This window comes from Condylura cristata, unplaced genomic scaffold, assembly GCF_000260355.1.
Source record: "Condylura cristata isolate star-nosed mole 26May11 unplaced genomic scaffold, ConCri1.0 scaffold00027, whole genome shotgun sequence".
In the NCBI taxonomy this organism is placed as follows: domain Eukaryota; kingdom Metazoa; phylum Chordata; class Mammalia; order Eulipotyphla; family Talpidae; genus Condylura; species Condylura cristata.
Window position 1 is genome coordinate 14,312,081 of NW_004567128.1, and position 26,952 is coordinate 14,339,032.

A 26,952-nucleotide genomic window follows, 5' to 3' on the forward strand; every position below is an offset into this window, starting at 1 on the left:
TGGGATTCTCTGTGAGGAGCTGGCACTGGTCTGGCCAGTTTTCCTCCGTGATGAGCCAGCAGTGGACAGTGTCGGGATTCTCTGTGAGGAGCTAACAGTGGACAATGTCAGGAATCTCTGTGAGGAGCTGACAGTGGAAAGTGTTGGAATTCTTTGAGGTGAGCTGACAGTGGACTGGTCAGTTGTTCTCCATGGTGAGCTGATGGTGGACAGTGTCGGGATTCTCTGTGAGGAGCTGACAGTGGAAAGTGTCGGGATTCTCTGTGAGGAGCTGACAGTGGACAGTGCCGGGATTCTCTGTGAGGAGCTGATGGTGGACAGTGCCGGGATTCTCTGTGAGGAGCTGATGGTGGACAGTGCCGGGATTCTCTGTGAGGAGCTGGTGGTGGACAGTGCCGGGATTCTCTGTGAGCAGCTGATGGTGGACAGTGTTGGAATTCTTTGTGATGAGCTGACAGTGGACTGGCCATTTGTTCTCTGTGATAAGCTAACAGTGGACAGTGTTGGAATTCTCTGTGAGGAGCTAAGAATGGACTGGCCAGTTGTTCTCCGTGATGAACTGACACTGGACAGTGTTGGGATTCTCTGTGAGGAGCTGAAAGTGGACAGTGTCGGGATTCTTTGTGAGGAGCTGACAGTGGACAGTGTCGGGATTCTCTGTGAGGAGCTAAAGTTAGAGAGTGTTGGGATTCTCTGTGAGGAGCTGTCACTGTACAGTGTCGGGATTCTCTGTGATAAGCTGACAGAAGACAGGCCTGGGATTCTCTGTGATGAGCCTTGAGTGGAAAGACCTGGATAGCTCTCTGATGAGCTGATAGTAGACTGTGCTGGAATTCTCTGTGAGAAGATAGCAGTGAATGGTGCTGGGGTTCTTTCTGATGAGTTGACAGCAGACAGATTGTCTACAGGAATGATGCCAACATGACCCACTTCCACAGAGAATTTCTGAGAAAGACTTGGTGACTTCGAAGCAGGAACAGGTGATGGAGATCTAAGAAAGCAGCTTGCCTGTTGTGGAATAAAATTGTTCCCTGGGGAACTATTTTCTGAGCTTGAGGAAAGTGTGGTGAATAGAGGTCGGTGTTTGACTCCCTCCTCCAGTACTAGCATACTCTCAGGCAGTTCTCCATCCCCCAGCACTGAAGACTGAACTAACATGCTCTCAGGTCCCTCCCCCAGCACTGAAGGCTGAACTAACATACTCTCAGGCTGTTCTTCCTCCTCCAGTACTGAAGACTGAATTAACATACTCTCAAACTGTTCTGTTTCTTTCTCTGGAGAAAGTTGACTAAGACTAGGTGACTCACTGTCGCTATATGACAGGCTGACTGAATAGATGGCTTTCTCCTGGATCAGTTCCTCAGACTGACTAACTATAATCCCAGCATCAGTCTTTGACCCAGGTATGAAACTATCTGATTGGTCATATGTAGACCATTGTGAGGGAGACATTTGTTTCTTGTATTTGACATTTTTATGTGACCTTATTTTTCCAGAGAAAAGTGGATCATTAAGTGACTGCATGAAGGGCAGTTTTGTTTTCTGGTACTGATCACCAACTTCACTTCCAAATAAATAAGCATCGTCTACCTCCTGGGTTGGCCAAATTGTTGGTTCTGAATCCTCACCTACAACAGGCTTGTTTCCTTTGGCATACTTTTCCACATCCACTTCAGATGGTATGGCCAAGTCACAGGGTCTCTGTTTCCATGTATCTATGCACCTTCCTGCAATAGGAAATCTGAGGTCACACTGTTCACCTGTTATACTTTCTTGCTCTGTTTTACAAGAAGTTAATCCTCTTAGCTCAGGAGTATGTAGATAATGAGGAAACTCCTGCTCCCTGTTCAGAGAAGGCACTGAATACCTCCTGAAGTTTTGCTTCATCGGGTGGGTGTTCATCTTTTGTTTGTTGTAGAGCAGTCTGTTTTCCGTGCAGGCTACTGTTACAGAAGGGTCAAGGCACAGGGGTTCGGCCGTAGCTAAGAGCAGCTCGCTCTCCAGCAGCAGCTTGTCGTCCTGGCTCCAGCTCGGGTCATCGCCGGCTATTGCGTGCATGTCCGCAGCGAGGGTCTGCATGCTTGGCCGTAAGAGAAGGTGCCTGCTCTGGTAGCTGGGGAGATCCGCAGCATTCGACTGCCGATAGTCCCGCACTTCCGCGATGACACACCCACGATGAAAAATATTAATCTCAGACTTTTCCAGGAGATCCACCAAAACGGGGGGTAATTGTTCCGCATCCAAGTACTCCAGAAATTCCCTTTCTTCATAGGGCAATCGGATGGACTCTGAATAGGATTCATTATTTCCCTTGAGCATCAGAGAATAGCCCTCCTTTCCTGGGTATAGATTGACCACTAAACATGGCAAGGACTCTCGGGCCACGAGCTTCTCTAACAGGTTCACATTGCTCCTTAACTCCTCTGTCACTTCAGGCTCTTTTTCACATTCTTCAACATAGATGTTGTACAGTTTTTCATGGAGAGATTGTTCCCCAGTAGGTGAACATTTCCTTTTAGGAGGACTTTGTTGGGCACTTTCTATGACAGACTCTGCACGATCCAAAGCTTGTTCTAAAGACTGTTGCATTGTGTCATAAATTAGGGCCCCTAAACAAAAAGAAAATGTACGTGTGTCTATAAAGCAGTGTGAAAATTATTTCTAATATCAATGTGTAATTCTGAAAAAGGCTACGACGCTGCAGTGAAGTCACCAGCACAGAAAACCACTCCAAGAAAACCTCCGTCAACAAAGCACCATGAAAAGTTTGAGAGATATCTGACAACATACCTCTATCAGAAGTCGCACTGGCTCCAGTGTCTGAGCTGCACCTTGCTCTCGCCTCACGTAGCTGCCATTACTTGGCCGGAAGTTGACGCAGGGGGCTAAGGTCATTGGCCCTTGTGTGGACCTACGTGTGCAACCTCAGCCTGTCCCTTGCGGTGAGGGGAGGGGAGATAGCGGTGCACCATGTGCTGCTCGGAAGCCTATACTTCCTGTTCCGGTGCTTGTACTTCCTGCTGGCGAGTTGAACCGTCTCAGTTCACTCACTGCAGTTTTCCAATGTGATGACAAAAACTGCTTTTAGGGACAGATGCAGTGTCCATTTTTTCCTCTTTGTTTTTGTAAAATAAAGACCAAAGAATAGAAAAGAATAAATACAAATAGGTGTTATGTTCCTAATCATTAAAAAAAAATCTGCTCAATAACTGCTTTCGAGTATGAATTATAAGGGAATTGATACACTAGGATTGAAACAGTAGAACCAGTGATAAGTGACTTGGTCTGGAGAAATTCAGTTTCCTTGGGGTGCACAAATAAATGTGTACACTGTAATTTATAGGTGTTGGACAGAGTCGTAAAGGAGAACAGAGGAAGTGCTAAGCATGGAGGAGTGAGGAAGAACTATTCATTTCCAAGGGAGGTGATAGTTGGGCACCTTTCATAAATAGAAATAAATATATCAGACAAATAAATGGAGTCATGCCATGGCATTTCTGAAGTTAAGAGAAAAAAATCTAAATTGGAGGATTTCATAAAGATGTTGTCAACGTCTGTTGGGAGCTACTTTACAGAGAGTTGCCACTCAGATTCAGGTATATGTTAAAGATATTAGAAATACAAATTATCTAATCCAAGTTCAGGAAACTTTATAAGGCACACCTTTTTATCCTCAGTTTCCAAATGAGGAAACGAACATTCAGCCAGCTTAATGGGCTCAAGATGCAAAATGGCAATCAGTTGAAGCAGGTTACAAACCAAAATCTCTGACTCTAAAGCCTGACTTGGAAACTTTTCTAGGAAACTACCCCTGTGAACAGAGGAACATTTGAAAGTCTTCATGGGAACTTGGGTTGCAGGGTCCCAACTGGATTCACATTAATATAGCATGTAAATTGTTTGTGTTATTTTTTTTTAACAAATATAGTGTATTAAGTCACTTATTTGGTAGTATAGATGCCCCATTGGAACCAGTCAATGTAATTCTAAAGTTTACATGGAAAAATATCCAAGAATAGTGAAGAAAATGATGAGAGGGTATCCCAATATTACCTCAGTTAAAAGTAAGAAAATAAATAAATATAAATAAAAGTTTGAATAATATTTCATGGCAAAACTTGCCTTAGCAGATAGTATATTATAGTAATTAGTGTGTTGCAGTTGTATAGATTTCAAGTGAGATTAGTTGTTGTACAGATAGAGATCTGTTAAGTATTTCCCCAAACATAAAAGAGTTTGTTAAACAATACCATGTCATTGGAAAGAAAATATTAAATTTTTAATTCAGTGATTTTAGGAAAATGAACCTATTTGAAAAAAAATTGTCTATTTACCACTTCTATAAAAATGAATGGATCAAAGATGAAATAATAGTGCTGTTAGAGAAAAATATGGGAGAATTTAAAAATATATATAATCACAGACTGAAAGAGGTCTTTCTAAAAGACACAAAATCCAGAAGGTATAAAGCAAACCGTAGATAAAATAATTACAAAAAAATGATTGTATGGCAAACAATCAAATAAAATTAAATAATAGATCACAAACCTGGAGAAAATATTTATAATATACTTTGACTAATAGGCTTAATATGAAAGTGATCTTATAGTTCTGCTATACTATTTTGTGTTATGTCTGTGTACATTTTTATGTTGTGGTTCATAAAAGTTACCTGTATTCTTACTCCTTTGGGTGATCACTAACCCCTTTTTTCTCTTATGTCAGCTTTAAATAATATTTTTTTAAAGATTTATTTATTTATTCATACAGAACTGGGGTACAGGCCAGAAATGCGGAGGGTGAGAGGATTCGCCAGAGACAGAGTGGGGAGCAGAACAGGCAGATCGACGAAGTACACTGCTGAGGGGAGCAGCGGGCGGGTCAGGAGAGGTCTGCCTCGCCATGTGGTCACCTCCGGGGCAGGCGGGAATCGAACTCATGCGGAAGTGGCTTAAGCTTCTTTGGGCAGTGCTTTAACCCACTGCGCCACCAGGGAGGGCCTAAATAATTTTTTATCAGCTTGAAATATTTACTTTTTACTTTCACATACACATTAATGCATCTGGTTACTCTTGATTCCTTTTTCCTTTCTCTTTGTGTGTTTTAGTTGTGTCATTTCTATTTTAATGAACAGACATTTATACATTATTTCTCCAACCTTAATACTACATTTTTAGTACTGTATTTTCAATTAAATTCACTACTACCAAACTTTCTTCAAATCTTTCTTTGTCTTTTCATTTTAAAATTCTCATCCTTTATTCATCCTATTATTTCCCCTGAGTTAATGGTCTTATTTTTATTAATTTTGAGGGAATCTCGAGTCTGATGAATTACTTGAGGCTAAGGACATTATAGTACAGCCTATTGGGAAATCAAAAGAATGGAACATGGAAAAAGCATAGGCCCAAAGTTTGTTAACTATTATTAGTAAAAGTGAAGCATCTTTGAGAGGGAAGTTTAGGATGAAGGGATTGACTAAGGTAAAGGGGCCCTATGAATCAGTTTATTATCACTGTAGGATCAGTATAGTGTCAAAGAATGATAAGAAAGGAGACTTATGTAAAAATGTACTGTTTATGTAAAGTACTACCAACAGTAACAAAATCTGCATCTCTCAGGGCAGCAAAGGAGAGTGGTTTTGAAATTCAAAGTCGAGTTGGACTTGCTACCTCCTTACCTCACCTATCTCAAAGTGTCTTCTGTTGTTGCATGTCAGGGGATAAATAATTTTTAAAAATGAGAGTCAATTTAACAGCTTAAACCATTGCAAAACTTGTCTACACACGAGTGAAGTGGGTCAAACTTTAAAAAATACTTTTTGTCAAAGACTACAACGTTTAATTACTCTGATCATTTATGCAATCATTAGGCATCAGTGATGGGCAGAAATCCTTTCTGAGTGTCACCAAGGTAACATAAGACTCAGGAGGAAATGAATAAGGAGGACCAAAACCCAGGAAAATTCTGGCATTTAAGGGAAAGGAGAGAAGGAATAGAGGCACCAAAGGAAAACACCCTCTAATAAATCTCAAGATGTGTGGACCTAAGTAGCATTGGAGGTTACATTAGTCTCAAAGTAGATAACAGTAGAAAGTCAGGAGGTTATTGATAATATGATAATTTCCCTAGGAATGTTGTTGAGAAATTCTATCATGAGACCAAGGTAAAGGGTAAACCTGAATGAGAAAGTGAGGAGAGTAGTGTATATTATCACCAAAATATCTTTATGACTGAAGAGAATTAATTAAATTACAGGTGGAAATAGAGGCCACACATATGAACACAAAGAACACCTCAGTGTAAAATCTCTCAGTAATGTGTTAGTGGATTGGGTAAATAAAACATGCATAGATACAATATATTATCATTAACGTTACTTTGGAGGTTTTGGTGTGGTTTTCAGCCTTCATATGGATGATCGTTTAACAAATGAGAAGTTAATATACTTACAATTCTAATTATGGCTTATTTATATTATGTGAATTCAACATTATATACATAACATATGATAAACAATGACATGAGCCACTACAAAATCCAATGATCAAGTGATACTCTGTACAAATTAGATTCCAAGTAAATCCATATGTGTAAAAGAAAACCAGAAGTCAGAAAGTAATGTAATAGCTTTCTCAAATTAGTTACCAAGGCAGTCAATTACAATTGTATTTAAGAGGCTGGTGAACAGAACACTTTTGAAAGTAGAAATGATCATCATGCTGTGTATAACTTGTAGCTTTATGAAAACACTCAAAAGAGGTAGCCAGTTAATTTTTCTGATATTCTTTATGTATATACGAAGAAGAATTTGGGAAAACACTGCATCTTGATAAGATTGTGATGGGGATGAACTTTTCCATTCCATAAGTATTCTCTTTCTTCTAGCTATTTTCATAATGGATTTTTAAGAAAGAGCATGTATTTTAACTGGAACCCATGTGTAAAATAAAGCCATTTTAAATTTTATGTCATAGTTGTTTCATATGTAAAGGACATGAGAAATAATCTTACGGTATTGCCAAGGAAGTAGTTTTGCCAGCTAATTACTCTACCTCCCCTCTGGCTGGAGGTAGGTGTTTTTCTTATGGCCCATACTTCTGAAAATGCTGAATTTGAAAATGTCTGTTCCATGTACACAGCTGTTGACATCTGCAAATATTTAACAATCCCATTCTAGAATTCCCTAGAGGAAGAGAGGAGATCTAATAATAGACAAGCCTTCATTCATGTTGTTTTAATTATTTTTTTCTCTCTACCGCTACATCTAGGAGTGTTTTCCACCTGATGCCTCAGTTTCAACTACAGATCTTTTTAGCAGTTATGTGAGAAAAGTTTAACTGAATTTCAAATGTGTGGGTCTTTTCTCCCAGAAAGGGTGCTCTCTTTTCATACTGAACCTTTGTATAAAAATGAGAAGTTGGATCTGGAGAACTGAAATGGAAGAGGGTTATATTCACAATGTATAAGGAGGTTAAATAGAGGGAACTATGTGATTTATCTCTTTTATGAGGCACTACTGGAAAGGAGATTAAGCTTTTAAAAAAGTGGTGACCTTGACATAAAGTCTATATTTAACCAGTGGTGAAATATTATGAATAATGAAGAGCATGTGAAACAATTTTGAATCTAAATGATAAGATTCAAGAGATCAGTGAGGTTGACTGTAAATGATAAGATTCAAGAGATCAGTGAGGTTAAGTGCAGATAGTAGCAACAATAATACATGTTTCCTAGTGCTTTGCCCATTACACACTGTGTTTACATCAAGATGCTGTTTACTTTACACAACAACTCTAGGAGTTAAGAAGCCTTATACTCTTATAATCAGATAGCTGAAGTTCCAAGAAGACAAATTACTTGCCCATGGTCATCATGCCCCTTAGTGGAATCTCCTGCCTGTGCAAACCTCTTCTGGTCTTTATCACGTTTGGATAAAGATTTGACCCACTTTGTTTTTAACACTTTCAATCTCTAACATCACCTTTTGGCATTATATTCTGACAACTTAAGTGTAATGTTTTATTCATGTATCCTTTGTTGACAATATTTTTTTTTAAGATTTATTTATTTGTGCATACAGAACTGGGGTACAGGCCAGAGGCTCAGGGGTGGTGAGAGGCTTCACCAGAGACAGAGCGGGGAACAGAACAGGCAGGTCGACGAAGTACACTGCTGAGGGGAGCAGCGGGTGGGTCAGAAGAGGTCTGCCACACCATGTGGTCACCTCTGGGGCAGGCGGAAATTGAACTCATGCAGAAGCAGCTTTAGATTCTCAGTGCTGTGTTTTAACCCGCTGCACCACCAGGGAGGGCCGACAAGATTTTTTTATATAATGTTTTACTCTGTGCTTGTTTATATTTATAAAATACAAATCATTAGTGTATTTTTATCTGTTTCTGGACAAGGCCTACTTTTGGCAAGTGAAGTTATTAGATTTGTACTATTTAAACCATTTGATCCTTAGCAAATTGGTGAGTTGTAGGTGGTTCAGCTTAATGGCTCTTCTGTCTAGTCAAGAATATCTAAAAAGTACTACTGACTGGAATTGATACTAACATTGCATCAGAAGTATTGAAAAGAAATCAACTGTGAAATGCATATTAATCGTATAGATTAAAAAGTCTCTTCCCCAAAATGTCTTGTGTCTCTAAATTAAATTAATTCACAGTTTAATTTTGTTCTTTTTCTCTTTTCCTTTATTTTTGTTTTAGATGTGAGGCTTTCATTGGAAGTGTAAAAATGCCCAAGTACCCTAATCAATTAATTTTGGGAGTTTATTTTTTGTTGTGGCTTTGTTTTTTTTTTTTTTCTTTATTGACATAAAATTGGTCTACAAAATGTGTATGATTTAGGAGAATAGGTTTGCACCTTCTCAGATGCAATTTACCTTAATTTATTAAATGGACCATGCTTAAACAGTATCTAATATTTGTAGATATATAACTATATAATTTCCTTACCTCTCTTTTTACCTCATGAATTTTAGAAATTTACATTTAATGTAGATTAAACACACAAATATTTGTTGCACAAGCTACCGTACTGACTGGAATCTTGTCAGTAAGATACTTGTTACTCCAAGTAATTCACTGGAGGGAATTTAACTTGGGGCATAGGTTATAGTTACGTTTGAAGAGCTGAAATGCCAAAGCATGAAGCAGTCCAAGGGTTAGCAACAGCAGGAAGCCACAACCTTCCATATGTTCAGAAGGAAAAGAGAGGAAGCCAGTGGTGTTACTGACCAAGAAACAGAAAGACCAGTTTCTCTATTCGAAAAACCCAAACAGTGTTTTTGCACATTTGGGTTGCTTCCATATTTATTGCAGCAAATAGTGTTGTAATGAACATGAGTGTGCATGTTTCCTTTTTGAAGTTTTCCTTTCAGGTAGATGCCTAGGAGTGGGATAAGTGGGGTCACATGGCAGATCCATTTTTAATAGTCTGAGACACCTCCATACTGCTTTCCATAAGGGCTGGCCAAGTTGCAGTGGGTTGGGCTGGGATGGATACTTTTTCCACAAAGTGACCAGCTTTTGTATTTCTGGGATTTACTACTATGGGTTGTTCTCACTGGTTTGAGGTGGTGTCTCAGAGTGGTTTCCATTACATTTCCCTGGTCATAAGTGGTGACAAAAACAGTTTTTATGTGCCTGTTTGTAGTTTGTATGTCTTCTTTGGAGAGTGTCTGTTTAGTTGTTCTGCCCACTTTTGATTGGGTTGTTTGTTTTCTTTTTGTTGAGCTGTATGAGCTCTTTGTAGATGTTGGCTATCAGTCCCTTGTTGAATGTGTGGTGTGAAGATGGAGAGGGAGTAGGGGACTGGAGAGGTGTAAGAACAAAGAGGGAAGGAGGCACAGTGGACTATAGTGGAGGACTATGGATGACTTGGTTGTAGTTGGATTATGGTGGCAATATCTGATGGGGGCATTCTAGTATTACCTCAAGTGAAAATATTAAATATTTTAGCTAAGGTTGAAAATGGAGGGTATATTTGTGGGCTAAAGTGGCAACGATTTGACATGCTTTCTTATGGTACTTGAAGCACTGTGGAAGAGAAAAAATATACCCATCCATAGAAATTGAAATCAAGGAAATATCAAATAATGATCATTATTGATAGGATGAAAATGAATCTGGGCAGCAGTAAAAAGTAGAAATCTTTATTGTTATTGTGGATTTTTTCATATTAATTTGATTTGAAAAATACTGCATTGAAATATTAATTACCTAATTGATTATTTGGTGGCTCTTGCTGGCCTCTTTGCTAGTTCTGTTGGGATAAGACTGTAATATCTCAAAAGTGTTTCTAGCTATTTTGCTTGAGCAGCAAGCAAATGGTGTAAGTGTCAGCAAGAAGGGAGAATTTAGGGAAGAATAGGTTTGAGGGTAAAAGTAAAGATTTTTTTTTTATGGGCACCTTAGTGCTAAAGTAATGTCTTACATTTCAAATAGTTATGATATGTAGGCTTCAGCATTCTTAAATCTAGAAATCAGGGAGAGCTCAGCACTGGAGGTATAAACATAGGAGACAACACAGAAATAGAATGTAATGGCAGAGGGTTAAATAAAATACATACAAGGAAATTAAATCAGAAAATGCATATAAAGGTTTTTAAAAATCACTTTGTTGAGCTGTAATTCACATACATGTCACACTAATGTGTATAAGTTAATGTTACTTTGGTAAAATATATGTAAAATTACAAGCTAGCCCTTTTTCATTGTGCAATTCAGTGACATTAAGTATTTTACACTGTGTGCAACCATCTGCATTATCCACTTTCAGAAAAGTTCATCCCCTCACCCCCAAATGGAAACTGCATCCATGATACTGTAGCTCTCTCTCCCTTCATCCCCACCAGCCCTGGGTAACCTCTATTCAACTTTTACCTCATAAGTTTCCTTATTCTAGGCACATTATATAAGTGGAATCATACCACATGTGTCCTTTTGTGTCTGGCTTATTTTACTTAGCATAGAGTTCTCAAGCTCAACTATGCCATACATGTATCAGAATTTCATTCTTTTTGAGGGCCTGATGCTATTCTGTTGTTTGTATATACCACATTTTATTTATACATTCATCTTTTGGTGAACGTTTGGATTGTTTCTACCTTTTGGCTATGGTGAATAATGCTGCTGAGGACATTGCTATTGAGACTTCTGTTTGCAGTTTCTGCTTACAGTTCTTTTAAGTATACATCTAGGAGCAGAATTGCTGAATGATGTGGTAATTCAGTGTTTAACTTTTTTTAAGGACCTGCAAAATTGCTTTTGCACAATGGCTGTGTCATTTTGACATTTCTATCAGCAATGGGCATGACTTCTATTTCTCCACATTCCGGCCAACACTTACTTCCTTACTTCTTTCTTTCTTTCTTTCTCTTCTTCTTCTTCTTTTTTAAATAGTATTCACTGTAAAGGATGCAAAGGGATAGCGTATAAAGCTTTGTGTACAGGGTTCCTCCCTACGCCATTTCCTTTCAGTAGCGCATAAGCTCCATAAAGCAAATCCTTTGCTTATTCACTGCTTTTTCCCCAGCTAGGCCAGACACATAGTCTTTGCTCAATAAGTATGTATTGACGGAATGGATGGATTTTAAATGTTCAGTAAGTGATTATTAATTCACTCCTTTAATAAATCATAGTGATATCCTTTTTCCTATGGTATGTGGGTTGTCTCTTGCTGGTTTTAATGGTTTTGTTTTGATTTAATGCAATGTCATGTGAAGTTAATAAGCACTATGCTAAATTTACATAGAATGAAACTATCTCAAACCATAACAGAAGAAAAGGAGGTAAAAGAGTTGAAGATAAATATTAGAAAGTTATGCAAGAAAGCAAGCAGAATAACACATATTACCTCCAAATTAAAGCACCAAGCTGGTGCTATGAATATGTAATTTGAGTGAGTTGGGGACCATCTCTTCTTCATGAGCATTAATGACTTCCATTTCCTTTCCTGCCAAACCTTTCTCTTTAGTGAGGAATAGTTTTTCTGCATATAGACTTGCTTTTCTGCACCTATTAGTGTATGCAAAAATTAAACCAGTTTCTAAAAATGGTAAGTACAAAGAATTCACTGTTTAGATGAAACTCTGACCATAAACTTTAATAAATATTATATCTTTAAAACCATACAAGTCTCAAGAGTCTGAAAACATGTATCTCTGTCAACTTTACAGAATAGTTCAGTTTTTATCATCTAAGTGTAATTAGGACTATGACATAAATATCCCATATTTAAAGTAATTTAACGTCTTCACATTGTTAACTAAAATAAAGACCTCGGTAAAACAAAAATAAAAGCCTGTAGTAGCTTAACTGTCTTATACACACTGTGCTTAACTTTGCATAACTTATTTTAGTATAACTAAAATAAAAGCTTTGAATGGTTGTTTGACAAGGAGTTTATTATGTTACCTAAGTGAGGGTTTGACCCTGGGAAACAGTCCAACAGATTTCACTCTGTGAGAACTTCTCTTCTCATGACAATTCTGAGTTCATGTTATGTACCCAGTAGCATGAGGGGTGGGTGAGGGATTAGCTGTGTCCTAAGTTAAGTTTTCCCCAGTAAAGTCTGGGAGGAGATCTTAGAGTTATAGTGGTGAAGTTTGATAGTGCTCTTGCCTGAGAATAACTCAGGCCAAAAGCACAAAGCTGGATTATACACTGAGGCCTCTTCAATGGTAATACTCCTAGAATTTTAGGGGAGAAAAAGGTACACAGTTATTTTCACTAGATAGTTAACAGAAAATTATAGCTAAAGCTCAGATAAATTTTCAAAGAAGGAATTTCAAATCAGAAGTTACTAACCTCACATTTTTTAGGTCTTAATATTTGTTCAGAGTTTTCATTCCACTCTTTCATAAGGGTTTGTTTCAGCCACAATTAAATCAGTAGGTCCCCCAAAGCTCCTCTGAAAAGAAAATGCAATCCAAATAAATGTCACATTTAGTGTCGGTAGCTATAAGCACAGTGTGTGTAAGAATACTTAGCTACTACAGTGGCCCACATGTCTGCATTCAGGTATCATCATAAAGATAAGAAAGGTATTTAAATATGGAGAAAAAAGATAAGGCTTTCAAGAGTAGAAATAAACTATCAAAGTATACTGCAGACTTAACAAACGCTTTTTTGTTGTTTTTCTCTGTGGTCATTTTACAGTGAAGGAACCGTCTTTCAGGGGGTTCAGTTCTTCTCAGGTCTGTGGTAACTACAGTTTCCAGGTCATTCCTCTGCACTGCTTTTTATTTCCCAAATATTTGGGACACTTTTAAAATAATCTGGTTATTTTTTACCAAAAAACCACTTGTGTACAAAAGATTATGGCTTGAAAAATGACCAGTGAATATCAGTGTGGACCGTGTAAAATATGGAAGCAGAAATCAGTGTAAGCCTTTAAAAGTATTGTTCAAATCCCCAAATTCATAAGATGGGAAATGATTTCCAAACATTATGAAAAGGTTATTTGCCTTAGGGACCTGAGAATTAACATAATATACAGGTGAAGTGTTTAGATACGGGGGATATATTTAGGAGTCCTGTTACTTGTGATAATTTTAGAGTCAGAGAGAAACACTGAACACCGTGTGTTGTCATGCATAGGACATGTGATTACAGAATCATTGAAACTGTGCTACAGATAGGCATGGTGTAACCTGGTTTTTAATTATACTTTAAAAAGTAATCAGATAATATACAAAATTTTCCTTCCCACACCTATTTTTCTTTCTTATTTCTCTATCCAAATTTCCACACCTCGATTTGTAGTTGTACAGTGTTGTCTTCCTTTAGAAAATAAATTTAGACTCTCCTAGAGTTCCAATATATGCCAATTCAGAATATTTCTCCATTTCAAAGTCACATATACCTAAGAAATGTATGGAGTACCTCAGGGTACTCTACTGACTTCCAGAATCTATACTTAAAAGAAAGTATTGCAAGTGTATGCTATATATTTGCTTCTTATGTTGAAAATATTTGTGAGTTCTCAGCAGTTGCTGAATGTATACACACACACACATAAATGTATAGCATGTACTAAGAAGAGCTAAAGAAACCATGATAATTCTTGATGACTTGTTGCTTTGCTCCCCATTTGTGTTATTAGACTTGGGGGAGTTTAAGGACCTAAATTTTCCAAGAAATTCCAAATTCAAATTAGTTTGCATTCTTCCTTTTTCCAGAAGACATGTTTTAGAATGTAATCTAATACAAAACAGGATTGAAACAATTCTATATATTTGTATGCATATATGTGTGTATATAGGTAGGTAATTTATGTGTGTAACCCAGAACTAATTATCTCTAGTGGCATATAGAATAAACCAATGATTTAAAAATTAGGAGACATGAATTGTCATCCTATTTCTACCACCAATAAAAGTGGAACTTGGATAAGTCATTGATTTCTTTAAGCATTGGGTACCTTTTCCATAACCTCAGGAGGCTGATAGAAATAACTAAATTGTTTGTATGATCTATTGTGTGTAGTAAATATGTACTTCTGAGTCACCCTTGTCGAAGAAAGTAGGTCTTTAAAAAAAATCATATTAGGCCCTCCCTGGTGGCGCAGCGGGTTAAAGCACTGCACTGAGAAGCTGAAGCCACTTCCGCATGAGTTCAAATCCCGCCTGCCCCGGAGGAGACCACATGGTGTGGCAGACCTCTCCTGTCTCGCCCGCTGCTCCCCTCAGCAGTGTACTTCGTTGATCTGCCTGTTCTGCTCCCCACTCTGTCTCTGGTGAAGCCTCTCACCGCCCCTGAGCCTCTGACCTGTACCCCAGTTCTGTATGTACAAACAAATAAATCTTTAAAAAAAATCATATTAATATATCTTCACCACAAAGAAAAAGTGAGTACTTCCCCTCCATTACATGCAGAACTGATTTCTCCTTTTACACATTCACCATTCTTTTAGTCATTTTAGAAACATTGAAACCAGCAGTCATGAATTAACTTTTTGTTAGGTTGCAGCCAAGTAAATACGTCCTAATTTTTTCCTGTAGGAACTTTCTCATTACCCCACTTACCCCATTCCACATTCTTTCCCTGATGGGAGAGAGCCACAGGCTGTAGGAGTCAGCCTACAAATTTGATGGTAGTGGATGGCATTCTTTACTTTGAGAGTGTGTAATTTCTCTCAGGGGGGAGGAGGATCAGGTGTGTCACAAATCGCTTGCTTCCTTTTAGCTTTTCTCAGTAAATAAGACTATAGTGTTCATTGTATGCTGCTTTATTTTTAGCTTTTTAAATCACCTCCTGATGAACAGGAACAGTAAACAAATATTAAAACATTGAAAGTAATTTGAAAATAGTGTTGTCCTGGGGAGTCTGGAATTCCAGACATTATCAAACAGTTGTAAGTCAGCAGTCACCGCACAGGAAGTCAGGAAAATAAGAATGCCTAAGTGTTCTCCTCTGGGGCCACTTCCTGAAAATTAAGGGTCAGTGTCGGTTACAGAAGAGACCAAGGGGAAGCTGTGGTGAGGAGTCTATAGTTGTCATCAACCTAATTCATGCTTGTCCAAACCACTCAGATATGCCGGATGAAAAAAATAAAAGATCTATCAGAGTGTGTATGCTTCACACTAATTAAACACCAAGTAAGTGAAGATATCATCATGATGATACTGTCTTATCTATCTTGCAATCAAACACTGTGTCGGCAAACTGCGAAATGGAAATATAGAGGAAGTGGGGACAAGGGGTGCAGTACTGATAATAACGTGTAGCACTTGCTGAGTGTTAGGGTGCACTGTTTGTAGTTCTTCGGGTGTTATAACATGTTTTATTCCCACAACAATCTCTGGGTATCTGGGTTCTTTGGTATTATCTTTTGCCTCTATATGTGTGAGGAAATGAAAGCCTAAGGAGTCGAGAAACTTTCCCTGCTTTTCAAAAGGAATGGGTGAGGTCTTGCTCTTCTCTTGGTCATAAAAGTGTGTGTGTGTGTGTGTGTGTGTGTGTGTGTGTGTGTAGTCTGATGCTTGATACCAGGAGATATGGAAAAAACAACGCCACAAAAAGTAATCGATAGTTTAAGAAGAAAACCTAATATTCCCAAACTAAAACTATTAATGTAAAGATTCAAAATTAGAATTCAATGAGTTGCTACTTAGAAAAGTCTATTCTTAAAGAATTCTAACATGTACAAATAACAGTCCTATACTGAGACATGTATATTTTTTCAAGACACATTTGAATATGTCTTAAGATAGTTAATAGCTCAACTTAGATAATTATTTTTCTGAAAAAAAAATGTTATCTTCAATTGAGGCCAGAAAAGCATATTCTCATCTATACAGGACTAAAATTAATAAAGAATGGATGATCTATATTGCTGGCAAAGCCAAAAAGGATTGTTTTTCCATTTGGCTGTGAAGTTTAAGCTTAAATTTAACACACTTTCCTTTCTCTCAAAGCTGTTTCATTTTCAGCATTTTCCATGTTCTACCTTTTCGCATTTTCATCTGAAAAATTTCTTCATCATTGTGAATGCCTCTCTCTTCCCTTTGCGCCTTCACAGCCATGTTGATACTGTACAAAAGATTATTTTTAACATAATCTGTCCTTTGTCTCCCAGTGGGCATCATCTTTATTGGAACAGACATTTTTTTTTTTCCTGAATGAATGAATGCAGTTACTTCCTAATTCATCTCACTGCATAAAGTTCTTGGGCAAACCAACCCATTTTTTCTCGTTACAATCAGAAAATTTCCCCCCAGATTCAAATTTCATCATTTTCCAACATAAAGGAAAAACTCTCAGGGGTTAACATGACTCTCAGTGTGGCCCTTTTGCAACACTCTGGTGTCAGTTCCTGCTGTTCCCTTTTAACTATTTTATAATCCAGGAACACCAAATTATTTGCAATTCCTCAAATATGCCAAGTTATTTCATATCTTCAATCCTTTGTGCATACTTGGTCACTGAAATTGTCTTTCTCAAATTGCCAAGTTCTTTTATTTATTTTTTACATCTTTCTTCATTTTGTACATTTTTTAAAAATCTCAGTTGTAATCCCATGGATTTCCCACCACCAGTTCACCCATGTGCCATCATCATAGTCCTATACACTCTTCCCACTGTTTTGATCCCATTGCCTCCTCCACCCCCGTAAAATGTTTCTGGTTTATAGGTGTTCTTGTTCTTGCTTTTATTTTATTACAATTGCTTTTTCCCCCTGATCCCTTACACTCCTGCTTTTCTTTTTCTTTCTGGCTTATTTCACTAAGCACGATCTCTTCCAGCTCCATCCATGTTGCTACAAAAGGCATGAGTTTATATATATATTTATATAATCACTAAGTAATATTCCATTGTGTATATGTGCCACATCTTTTTAATCCAGTCATCTATTTTGGGGCATTTAGGTTGATTCCAGTTTGATTCCTTCATGGTCAGAGAATATAGTTTATATGAGTTCGACCTTTGTGTATCTATTGATATTTGTCTTGTCTCTCAGTATGAAGTCAATCCTTGAGAATGATCCATGTGGATTTGAGAAATATATGTACTCAGATTTTTGGGGGTGCAGTATTCTATCAATGTCTGTAGATCCATGAGGTCTATGTCCTTGTTTAGTGCTTTAGCGTCCTTGCTTATTTTTTGTCTTGTTGATCTGTCTGTTGTTGAGAGTGTTGAAAATTGCCAAGATCTTACCTATTCTTTATGACAGCAAAGTATCACCATTTGTGATGTCTTCAACACTACTGTGGTGTCTATGTGGTACTTATAACATTGTATTTCAACTATTGGCTTGTGTATGTGTTACTTTTCCTGGATTGTGGTGGGATAAGGGCAGGGGATATGTATCATTGCTAACATATCCTCTCAGGATTTTTTCAGGCTACTGAATGACTTTGTTTAATAGTCTTGAACCTGTAAAGTATCACTGTGGACTTCATAATATTTGAAATGATAAATATCTACATTCAAATTTTGTGGACATTTTCTTTGCTACTCAATATAAAGCTGAATAACTAATTTTTGTAAATAAAACCATTGTCTGCCTTTAGTCACAACACTTCCAATACCAGATAATATAGGATTTCTTCCCTACATACAGCAATCTGCAACACTGGGGTGGATTGTCTTGTCATTTAATTCAGTTTTGGCACTATCTACCTAGAGTTTCCATAAGATCCCAAGGGTTATACTTCAGTTTCACAAGCCTACTGACCACCTTGCAATTCAGAGACCAGTTGCAATTTCAGGTTGCCACCTATGCTTTTGATAGATTTGTTATAAATCAAAAGTTTACACAACATTCTCCTTGGACTCAATAATTTTCAGGAATGGCTCATAGAACTAAAGAAATAGTTTAGTTACTATTGATGTCTTATCACAAAAGATATTTCAAAGGATAGATGAACAACCAGAAGAACGAGTTATTTAGGACAAAGGATAGAGGAAGAGGCAAAGAACTTCTGAGCCCTTCTTAGGTGGATGTGCTATGCTACCATCACCTTCAGGTATTCACTTACCCAGAAGCCCATCAAACCTTTCTGTTCTTCTTAGTCTTTTGTTCATAGATCTTTATCTCCAATACCTACCCACTTTCTGAAGGTCATTGGAGAGGTTGAAAGTTCAACCTTCTGATCAATCAGGTCTTTCTGGAGACCAATCCCAGCTTGAGGCTACCTGGGGACTCCACCCTCAACAAACCCATAAGGTTAGGTATGATCTGAGGAGCTCTACTTGAATAACAAAGACATGCCTATATTTCAGGATATCCCAAAAGTCTTAGACAAAAACCAAATGCATATATATTTTAACATTACAACTAACCTAGCTTTTTTTTTTTTTTTTTTTGGCCATTCTCATCATGTCATATTAGCATTCTAAAAAAAGCGAGAAACTGAAACAAGGAGCTGCTAAATGTCAGATGTTTTATTCCTCTTTATTCACATTTCCTCCACCATATCTGACACATTATCATTGTTCATTGACTGTCCAGAGATTTAAATTGCAAGCAGAGATAGTGTAATTTACATTACAACTACCTTTGGTCCCAAATCCTTCATGGAGAACTCAGAACATGATTTTATTCTCATATATTCCAAGTTACAAACCTTATTTCAAAGAACCAGCAAGGAGTAAAACGAAATGCTGATTTAATGAACTGATTCTGTACAATTGTCTATCAAAAATGGCTTGCTCTTACATAATGACTTACAATTTCCTCTTGCCTGAAAATCTGGACTCATTGGCCAAACACAAATGGATCTGGGTCACTAAGGATAATGATTTTGCCATACTTTTACTCCAAACTGCTTTCCACCCAGACTCACTGAGCATCATCTCTATTATCAAGACACCCAGTACCATAGGAAATGAGCACCATTATCCCTGTCTTTCCATTACACTTAATATGTCACATGCATTTTTCTACTCATGCCTAAAGTTTGCTAATTTTTCTATAAACCCACACTTGACTGTTTTCTGACCTAAATCTTTCTTTACTCCTTTTATTTTTCTGGATACAAAAATCTCTGTTGAACATATTTTTGAACCAAACCTGTCTACAATGCAGAAATTTCCTCCCTGGGAAATAAAAAATAAACAGATGGTTTCAGAGAAACAAACAATATTTTGTTGATGACAAGAGAGGACTCTGTGGAATAAGCCCCAACACTTTAATGTTAATTAATATATGATTAGTCTATGGCATTCTCTCTCTCTCTTCTCTTCTCTCTTTCTCTCTCATCTAAATGAATTAAACACACTCCCTTTGCAACACTTGCTTTTTGTTCACATCAGCTGTCATATCTATTCTGCTTTCTTTCAGAAACTCCACATACTGTATGAAAGTATCCATTTCGCTGACAGTGGGTGAAAATGACACTGGACTCTGCTATAATTCCAAGATGAAGTACTTTGATAAAGCTGAACTTAGCAAAAGCAAGGAAATTTCATGCCGTGACATAGAAGATTTTTTACTGCCAACCAGAGAACCTGAAATCCTTTGGTATAAGGTATGGACTATGGATGATTTTATTGCTTTTGAATATATTAATGTCTACAGTGTAATTGGACAAATTAGATAAAACATTTAAATAACTGAGATACAGCTCAGCTCTCTCTTCCTGAAATAATACAGCAGGTTGTGCTGGTCATTAAAAGTTATCAAACTAGTGTTTTTGGTAAATGTTAATGAATGTATAATTTACTAGTACATTGTAATAAGCTGTTATATATATCTTTATACCTAGATTATGACAGCTCTTTAAAGGCTATGGTAATCTCTATTAGTAATTTTAGAAAAAAATACATTAAGCATTCATTTCAAAGTTTTTCATATTAGTTGACCAAAATATCCCCAATAAGAAGGTAAAGGACTCATTTACTTCTATGATAAAATGATATACTACTTTTATTAGAGTGCTCTATTTAATGGAAGTGTCTCTGCACCTACTCTAGTTCTTTTCATCTAAACCATCATAATTTTAAGAAATCTGCTGAAAATTTATAACACTATAGAAATAGTATTAAATAAACTTATTTTTTCAAAACCAAAAGAAACTTAAGCTAGAATAATTTAACTCCTGCTATTCCCATTCCAATTTCATCATTGACTTTCAACTGAATTTCAAATTCACTTGTTTGTTTGTTTGTTTTTAACTTTTCTATACCCTCAAAGAAGTTGTTATTGAGCCTCCTAATAAATGCAGTGTAGACTCTGGAGTATTTTATATGCATGACTTAGAGATTTCTAGTGCAAAATCTCTTTGTCCATTTTTGTGGAGGTGGGAATATAGGAAGCTGAACTCTTAGTTACTAGCTCCACAAACGTCAGCTTGCACACCATGAGCCTTCAGGAATGATTGCTCAGGAATTCAAAACCTGTTAGAAATGAAACAAGATACCAATCTTTTACAGTTTTAAAAGATTGTGCAAAATTACCACTGACCCTCTCTGAATGAGACTTATTTTTATCCCTTGTAATAAACAATGAAGGATTCAAAACACCAGGAGAACTGCTGAAATATTTTCTCTTGGACTTCTATTATTTAGCATATTTAGCGAAATATGCTAAACAGACCTCAAATATTAATCCCACTGACTTCTGTGCCTGTGCAGATGAATTTTCTGTTTTCCTCTTTTTTTTTTTTTTTTGACAATTTCTCACCCTACTTCTCAGTGGTCTTTCCAATTGGCAGATTCTCAGCAAGCCCTGATGATAGCTACAGAAGGGAGAGTTAGCAAAGGCGTGTGATTAAAAGTCTCCAAGAACATTTTTCTCCCCCCAAGAACAGATATTTTTCTAGTACCTATATGTGTACATTCACCTTGTAGATAAGGAGTTTCTTGTTTTCTAGTACGTTGATTTTTGTAGTTAAATGCCCCTTCTCACCTTTTCCAGATAAATTTCAAATTGTCCTGAAACTTTACTGACTCTGCAGGTATGTGCACACACATACACACTCAATTTTTAAATGACTGTCCTCACACTGGTCCTTTAGACATGTTTCCACCAATGCCCCAATCATTGTGACCTTAAGCTGTAAAAACTGTCACTGGCAGAATGAAAGGAGACAATGTAGTATGTGGAATTTAAAAGCCTTTTAACAATTCATATTAGTTTCCCATCATTAAGGCAGTATATAGTCCATACATTCAGTACAGAGTTGATGCAATTATGACAGTTTATACAACTAACATGACAGTATAAATTTTATCTTTTGGTCTGAAATAACTGGATAATTGTCCTCTAATTATATAAAAGCATTTTGCTACAAACCAAAATAGTGGTCTGTAAAAATTTGATTTGGCAATAAGAATTTTTAGGAATAATATCACCTCTGAGTAGTGTCAAAGCATTTAAAGCTATTTTATCCTCATTCCATTGATTTCAAATCTGGCTAGAGGAAATGGACTTCTTTTTTGGCAAAAACAGAAATCTCCTGAGCCAATGTCATTATATTCAAAAGCTTAATTCAAACACCATAATTTGGTAGACCCATCAACAATGAAAATAGATATTTATGGGACTCAAAGACCTTGCATATAAATGTTGGATGTTTCTTTCATGGATTATCATATGTGCATGACAGGAACATTGAATTATTTCTAAAAGCAATATTAAATTTTTAAAATAATTAAATTGAATTATTTCCTTTATAAAATTAATATTTCTGCTTTGCACTGCAGTAACATTTTTATTCTATGTTATCAATACCAAGATGATTAATTTCACAGTAATAAAACATGCAGAATTTGCTTCTAAAAATAAGGCACGACTAAACTAAACAAAACCTCTTTTCATAGATCTAGTAAGCCAATTAGTTGGAGACACGAATCTTAGAAGTTTATAACATCACTCATGTTAAAAATATTAATTTGAATTTGAGGTACCTGATTTCCCATAGATGTTGAGAAGATGTGGGTATCAGTGGTATTAATTCTAAGTGTTTTAGTCCTTTTAAAATATAACTTTGGAAGGATTTGGTTTGGTTGTTTGAAATCCTTTTCCTGATTTTCAGTTACTATGTACCATATAAAAATGTTATGTTCTTCACGTAGGAATGCAGGACAAAAACATGGAGGCCAAGTATTGTATTCAAAAGAGACACCTTACTGATAAGAGAAGTCAGAGAAGATGACATTGGAAATTATACTTGTGAGTTAAAATATGGGGGCTTTGTTGTAAGAAGAACTACAGAACTGACTGTTACAGGTAAGACAGTCTTCAATATTGCATTTGCAAGTAATAAAACACCTCCTTTAAGGTAGATTTTTAAGGTATATATTGACTTTCTCAGATGCATACAATGAAATAACTACTCTCTATAGTTAAAATTTATTCAAAAAAAATTATTCCTCCTTACTCTTGCATCATCTTATACTTAAATGTATTAGAAAGGTTAAAGAAATACATACATAGGGAATTATAAAAAAAATGTTAGCTTTTGAAAGTACTTGAAGTAATAAGTTTATAATTATTTTTGGCATCATTTTTGGAAATATTTTCCGGTGTTGAACTGTAATGTTTGATATCTACTTCTGTCTTCCAGTCATTTATATGTCTTTGAAAATACTATAATTTCATGTATAATCATTGGATAACTATGAGAGTTGCATTGAAGGGAGTCATTGCCATATATGGTTCCTAAAGTCAAAGGGAATGAGAACACGGTTCAGAACACTTATCAGGAATCTAAAACTTAGTAGTCATCTGACCTTGTGTGAAACTCCACAATCTTTGGACCCTCATTTCCTCATGTATACAATGGGGCTTAAAAATATTTAACGTGTTTATTTTACAGGGTTTTAGCAAGATTCAAATGAGGCAACGTAATGGATATTAAATCAGTTTTCAAAAAACAGAATTATAACCAAATATAAAGTATTGTACTAATTCTATTCTTTATTTTTCACATCATAGTGTAGTTCTCTGAAAGTGATTCCAAGAACTAAAGGGGGATAAAAAGCAAGAGTAATGTTAGCCAGTTGAATACTCCATACTCACCTTAATGAGACCAATTTTTCTTGGTGACTTTTTATGCAATCATTTTTATAAAACATATATAAATAGGTATAAAAAGACTGTCAAATACTTTGAAGATATTTGTTTTTCATTTTTTCATCAATTCACTTAAAATACAGTTTTCTGTATATTTTACTACTTTAAATATTCTGCTCTGTTCTGTATAACCTATACTCTTCCTTGTACAGTTTTTGACAAGGAATTAACTCTGATTCATACCCTTGTTTCTCTATAGGCATAACATTGTTGCTTGTATTATTTCAGGTTGTTTGTCCGTTTTTTTCTGGATTCTGAATACATTAAATTCTAGGTGTGATGGTTTTGAAATTTATCCTTAGTGCCTTCCAAGCTTCATGGGTTTCTAGTTTGATTTCTGTCTTTAATTTTGGGGATCCCATATTCATGGTATTTTAAATACTCTAGTCTGCTCCCTCATTTTTCTCCTTCTAGTCTTCCAACAATTCATATAGTATGTCATTTGATAGTACCCCACAGTTCTTAGATGGTCTGTTTCATTCTTTTAATTCCTTTTACTCTACATTTTGTTTTATGATATTTCTATTGACCTATCTTGAAGTTAACTATTTTTTTTTCCTTGACTGTATCCAGTTTATTGCTGGGCCCATCAAAGCTATTGTTCATTTCTATTACTGTTTTATGTCACACCTTCATGACTTAACTCTTGTTTGAAATGTCTATTTCTATGCTTAAATTACCTATCTGGTTTTGTACATGATCTTTTCCCATCACTAGATTACTTGCATATTAAACATTTATTTTAAGTTGCCTTTTTGATAATTATAATATCTTGTCATAGATAAGCCTGGTTTCAGATAAGTGCTGATATAGTTTATAACCCCAGTGGCTTCTGTCCTACTTAAACAGACCGTGGTTGTCACTCCCTGAATTCACCAGTCTTTCAATTTTGGGGTGACTGCCCTGTTACTTCATTTCTCTTAAAGGTCCAAGAAAAGGTTTTAACAGTCTGTTCCTTTAAATTTTTCTTCTTGTATCAGTGAGAATGATGAATTTCCAAGCTATTTACATGTGGAAACTAACTCCAAAAGCAATAATGTCATTTTTAATATGGGCTTCCCGAGCCCAAGAACAACTAGCTTGTCTGACCAAAAGCATTCATTCGATAGATGTGCATTTTTTAATGAATTAATTTAATAACATGGCCTTATACAAGTTTAAAATAACTGTTTTCAATTGGGCAAGTTAATGCCTTTCACCTGAAAAGCCAGGAAAATAATGTAGGAGTAACAAGCTTTTTCCACTCTCTGCTTTTATTAATGCTATGAGTATTATCACTATTTTAATTTCCTTTATTATAGCGATTCTTGTATTGAGCTTTAATTAATAAAACCTCATATTAAGTCAAACTTTTAGATACAAATAGTGGGTTGAATTTCTCTGTTAAGATTGCTTCATAATAGGTTTTAACTGCCGTCCAGTCTACCAAGATTTATTTTCTTCTTCATTGGGTTTTTTACCATATTGTCTTGACTTTCTAGAAATAAGGCAATGGATTTTCAATAGAAGGTATTGTAACAGTCACATAAAGTATAAACAGTCAGCTACTTAGAATGTTCAAGTGAACCCACCTAGATGAGGAAACAGTTTATTGAAGGCCCCACAGAATTTCCCTGGACACCCTTCTGATGATAAATTCCTCCTTCCCCACTGTTGATAATGTTACTACCATTGCAACTTTTATGATATTTGTTGTCTTGTTTTTAAAAATTATATCATCTAATAGTGCATACCTATGCAATATAGTTAAAACTTTGTGTGCTTTTGAAGCTTAAATTTGAGCCCACAATTGTATATACTTTTTTGTCTAACTTTTGCTTCACTATTGTTTTGAAAATTCATCCAGATTAACTCCATTTATCTCTAGTTTATTCATGATTGTTATACTATAGCATTCCATTATACGAATATCTCATCATTTGTTGATAGTTTTTGCTAATGTAATATTTCTGTTAATCTGAACATATGCACATATGTACACACATACATGCACAAACAAAATACAGGCAATTTGCATTGCATATATAAGTAGGCATTTGCATAGGACTTATCCCTAGGAGTAGATTTGTATATTCAGAGTATGTTTTTTTCAAAGGTACTAGATATTGTTCAGATACATTTGGTCATAGGCCTACCCCATCCAAATGGACTGAGAGGATGAGAGTAGTTCTCAAATGTGAAAAATACCCTAGGAAATAGAAACAACAGATATCCATTACTATTAACCATTATGATTTCTAAAATAAAATAATGTAAAATATGGTTTGATATTTATAAAATTATGGATTGTATATCAGTTTTCTTTGTTTAAATGTTGCTAAGTAGAAATGTAAAAATATTTGTTTCTATCAATGTGATTTGATATATCCTATATCCTTTACACTAAACTTTAACCCACACACTGAGTATAGCTTTCACTCTAAGCGTCTGCCATATTATTTTTGGTAATAGAGGTATCAGGAAAATGTCATGTCCTGAATTGGTCTGTAAGAGATTTAGTAATTCCAGCATACGTTAGAATAGTTTGGTTTGTCTTAAAAAATACAGACCTTAGATTTAGTACATATTTTTGGATTTGTAAGGTCTAAGAAAAAAATACAGACTGCATAGATTTTTTTTAAAAGAAATACAAATTAAATTATATGGTACCCACTTTTACCTATTTAATATTTACTATTGTTTCTGGAGAAAAAAATAAATTACCCTTAATTTTAAAAATTGAAACAAAATGCCAAATAAATTTCCATTACAAAAATCTTGAAATGAGTTGTCCAGCTGAAAAACCATTTAATTCCTAGGCCTGGATAATAGAGTTTAGTAATGGCAAGAAAATGGATTGTGAAAACATTATTTTTAGGAAAAATATTTCTGGTTAAAATGTAGGTGTCAGCAAGAACAGTGAAGACAGAAAACTGACTTGAAAAAAGCAAAAAGACTGAAGTAATTCTTCTAAGAATGTGATAGTTTTAGTAGCATTTTTATAGTTGGTATAACATTTTTAGCACCATTAATATAGCAATATATTTAAACTACTTTCCAATCAACCATAGGCTGAATTTATGCACTGCAAAGATACATTTTCCTCCTCTTTTTATGGACGAGGAAGCTGAGGCAAAAAAGGTTAAGAGGCTTTATCAAGGTCACAAAACATCATGGTGACAAATTTAGGAATAAAATTTAATTTCCTGAACTTCAGTTTATGATTTACTCCACTGGATAATTAATAGCGAGGTATTGTACTTTTCATATTAGCTCTGCTCATCACTATGAAAGATTTATCTTTTAAGTTCAACTGAAATGCATATTACTGTGAAACCTTTAATTCCTCTGCCACTGATGTAATTACATGATGTATTTGTGGTCTAGCCTGGGGGTGGAGTGATGACTACTATCTTTCTCTCTCTCTCTCTCTCTCTCTCT

General features: G+C 35.9%; 2 protein-coding genes across 2 annotated transcripts in view; one reads left to right on the forward strand and one right to left on the reverse strand.

Moving 5' to 3' along the window:
- LOC105854124 (transcription factor SPT20 homolog) overlaps positions 1–2,589 on the reverse strand; it is a 6,685-nt gene extending 4,096 nt beyond the window's left edge. The window contains exons 1-2 of the mRNA XM_012730224.1: positions 1,231–2,589; positions 907–1,113 (exon numbers count right to left, since the gene is read on the reverse strand). Coding sequence (XP_012585678.1) covers positions 907–1,113; positions 1,231–2,589 — 1,566 coding nt within the window. The remainder of the gene's footprint in view (positions 1–906; positions 1,114–1,230) is intronic.
- The window catches only part of IL1RAPL1 (interleukin 1 receptor accessory protein-like 1), a 1,088,386-nt gene that overhangs the window by 631,705 nt on the left and 429,729 nt on the right, over positions 1–26,952 (forward strand). Inside the window, exons 4-5 of the mRNA XM_004689926.1 lie at positions 19,798–19,984; positions 22,533–22,686. Coding sequence (XP_004689983.1) covers positions 19,798–19,984; positions 22,533–22,686 — 341 coding nt within the window. The remainder of the gene's footprint in view (positions 1–19,797; positions 19,985–22,532; positions 22,687–26,952) is intronic.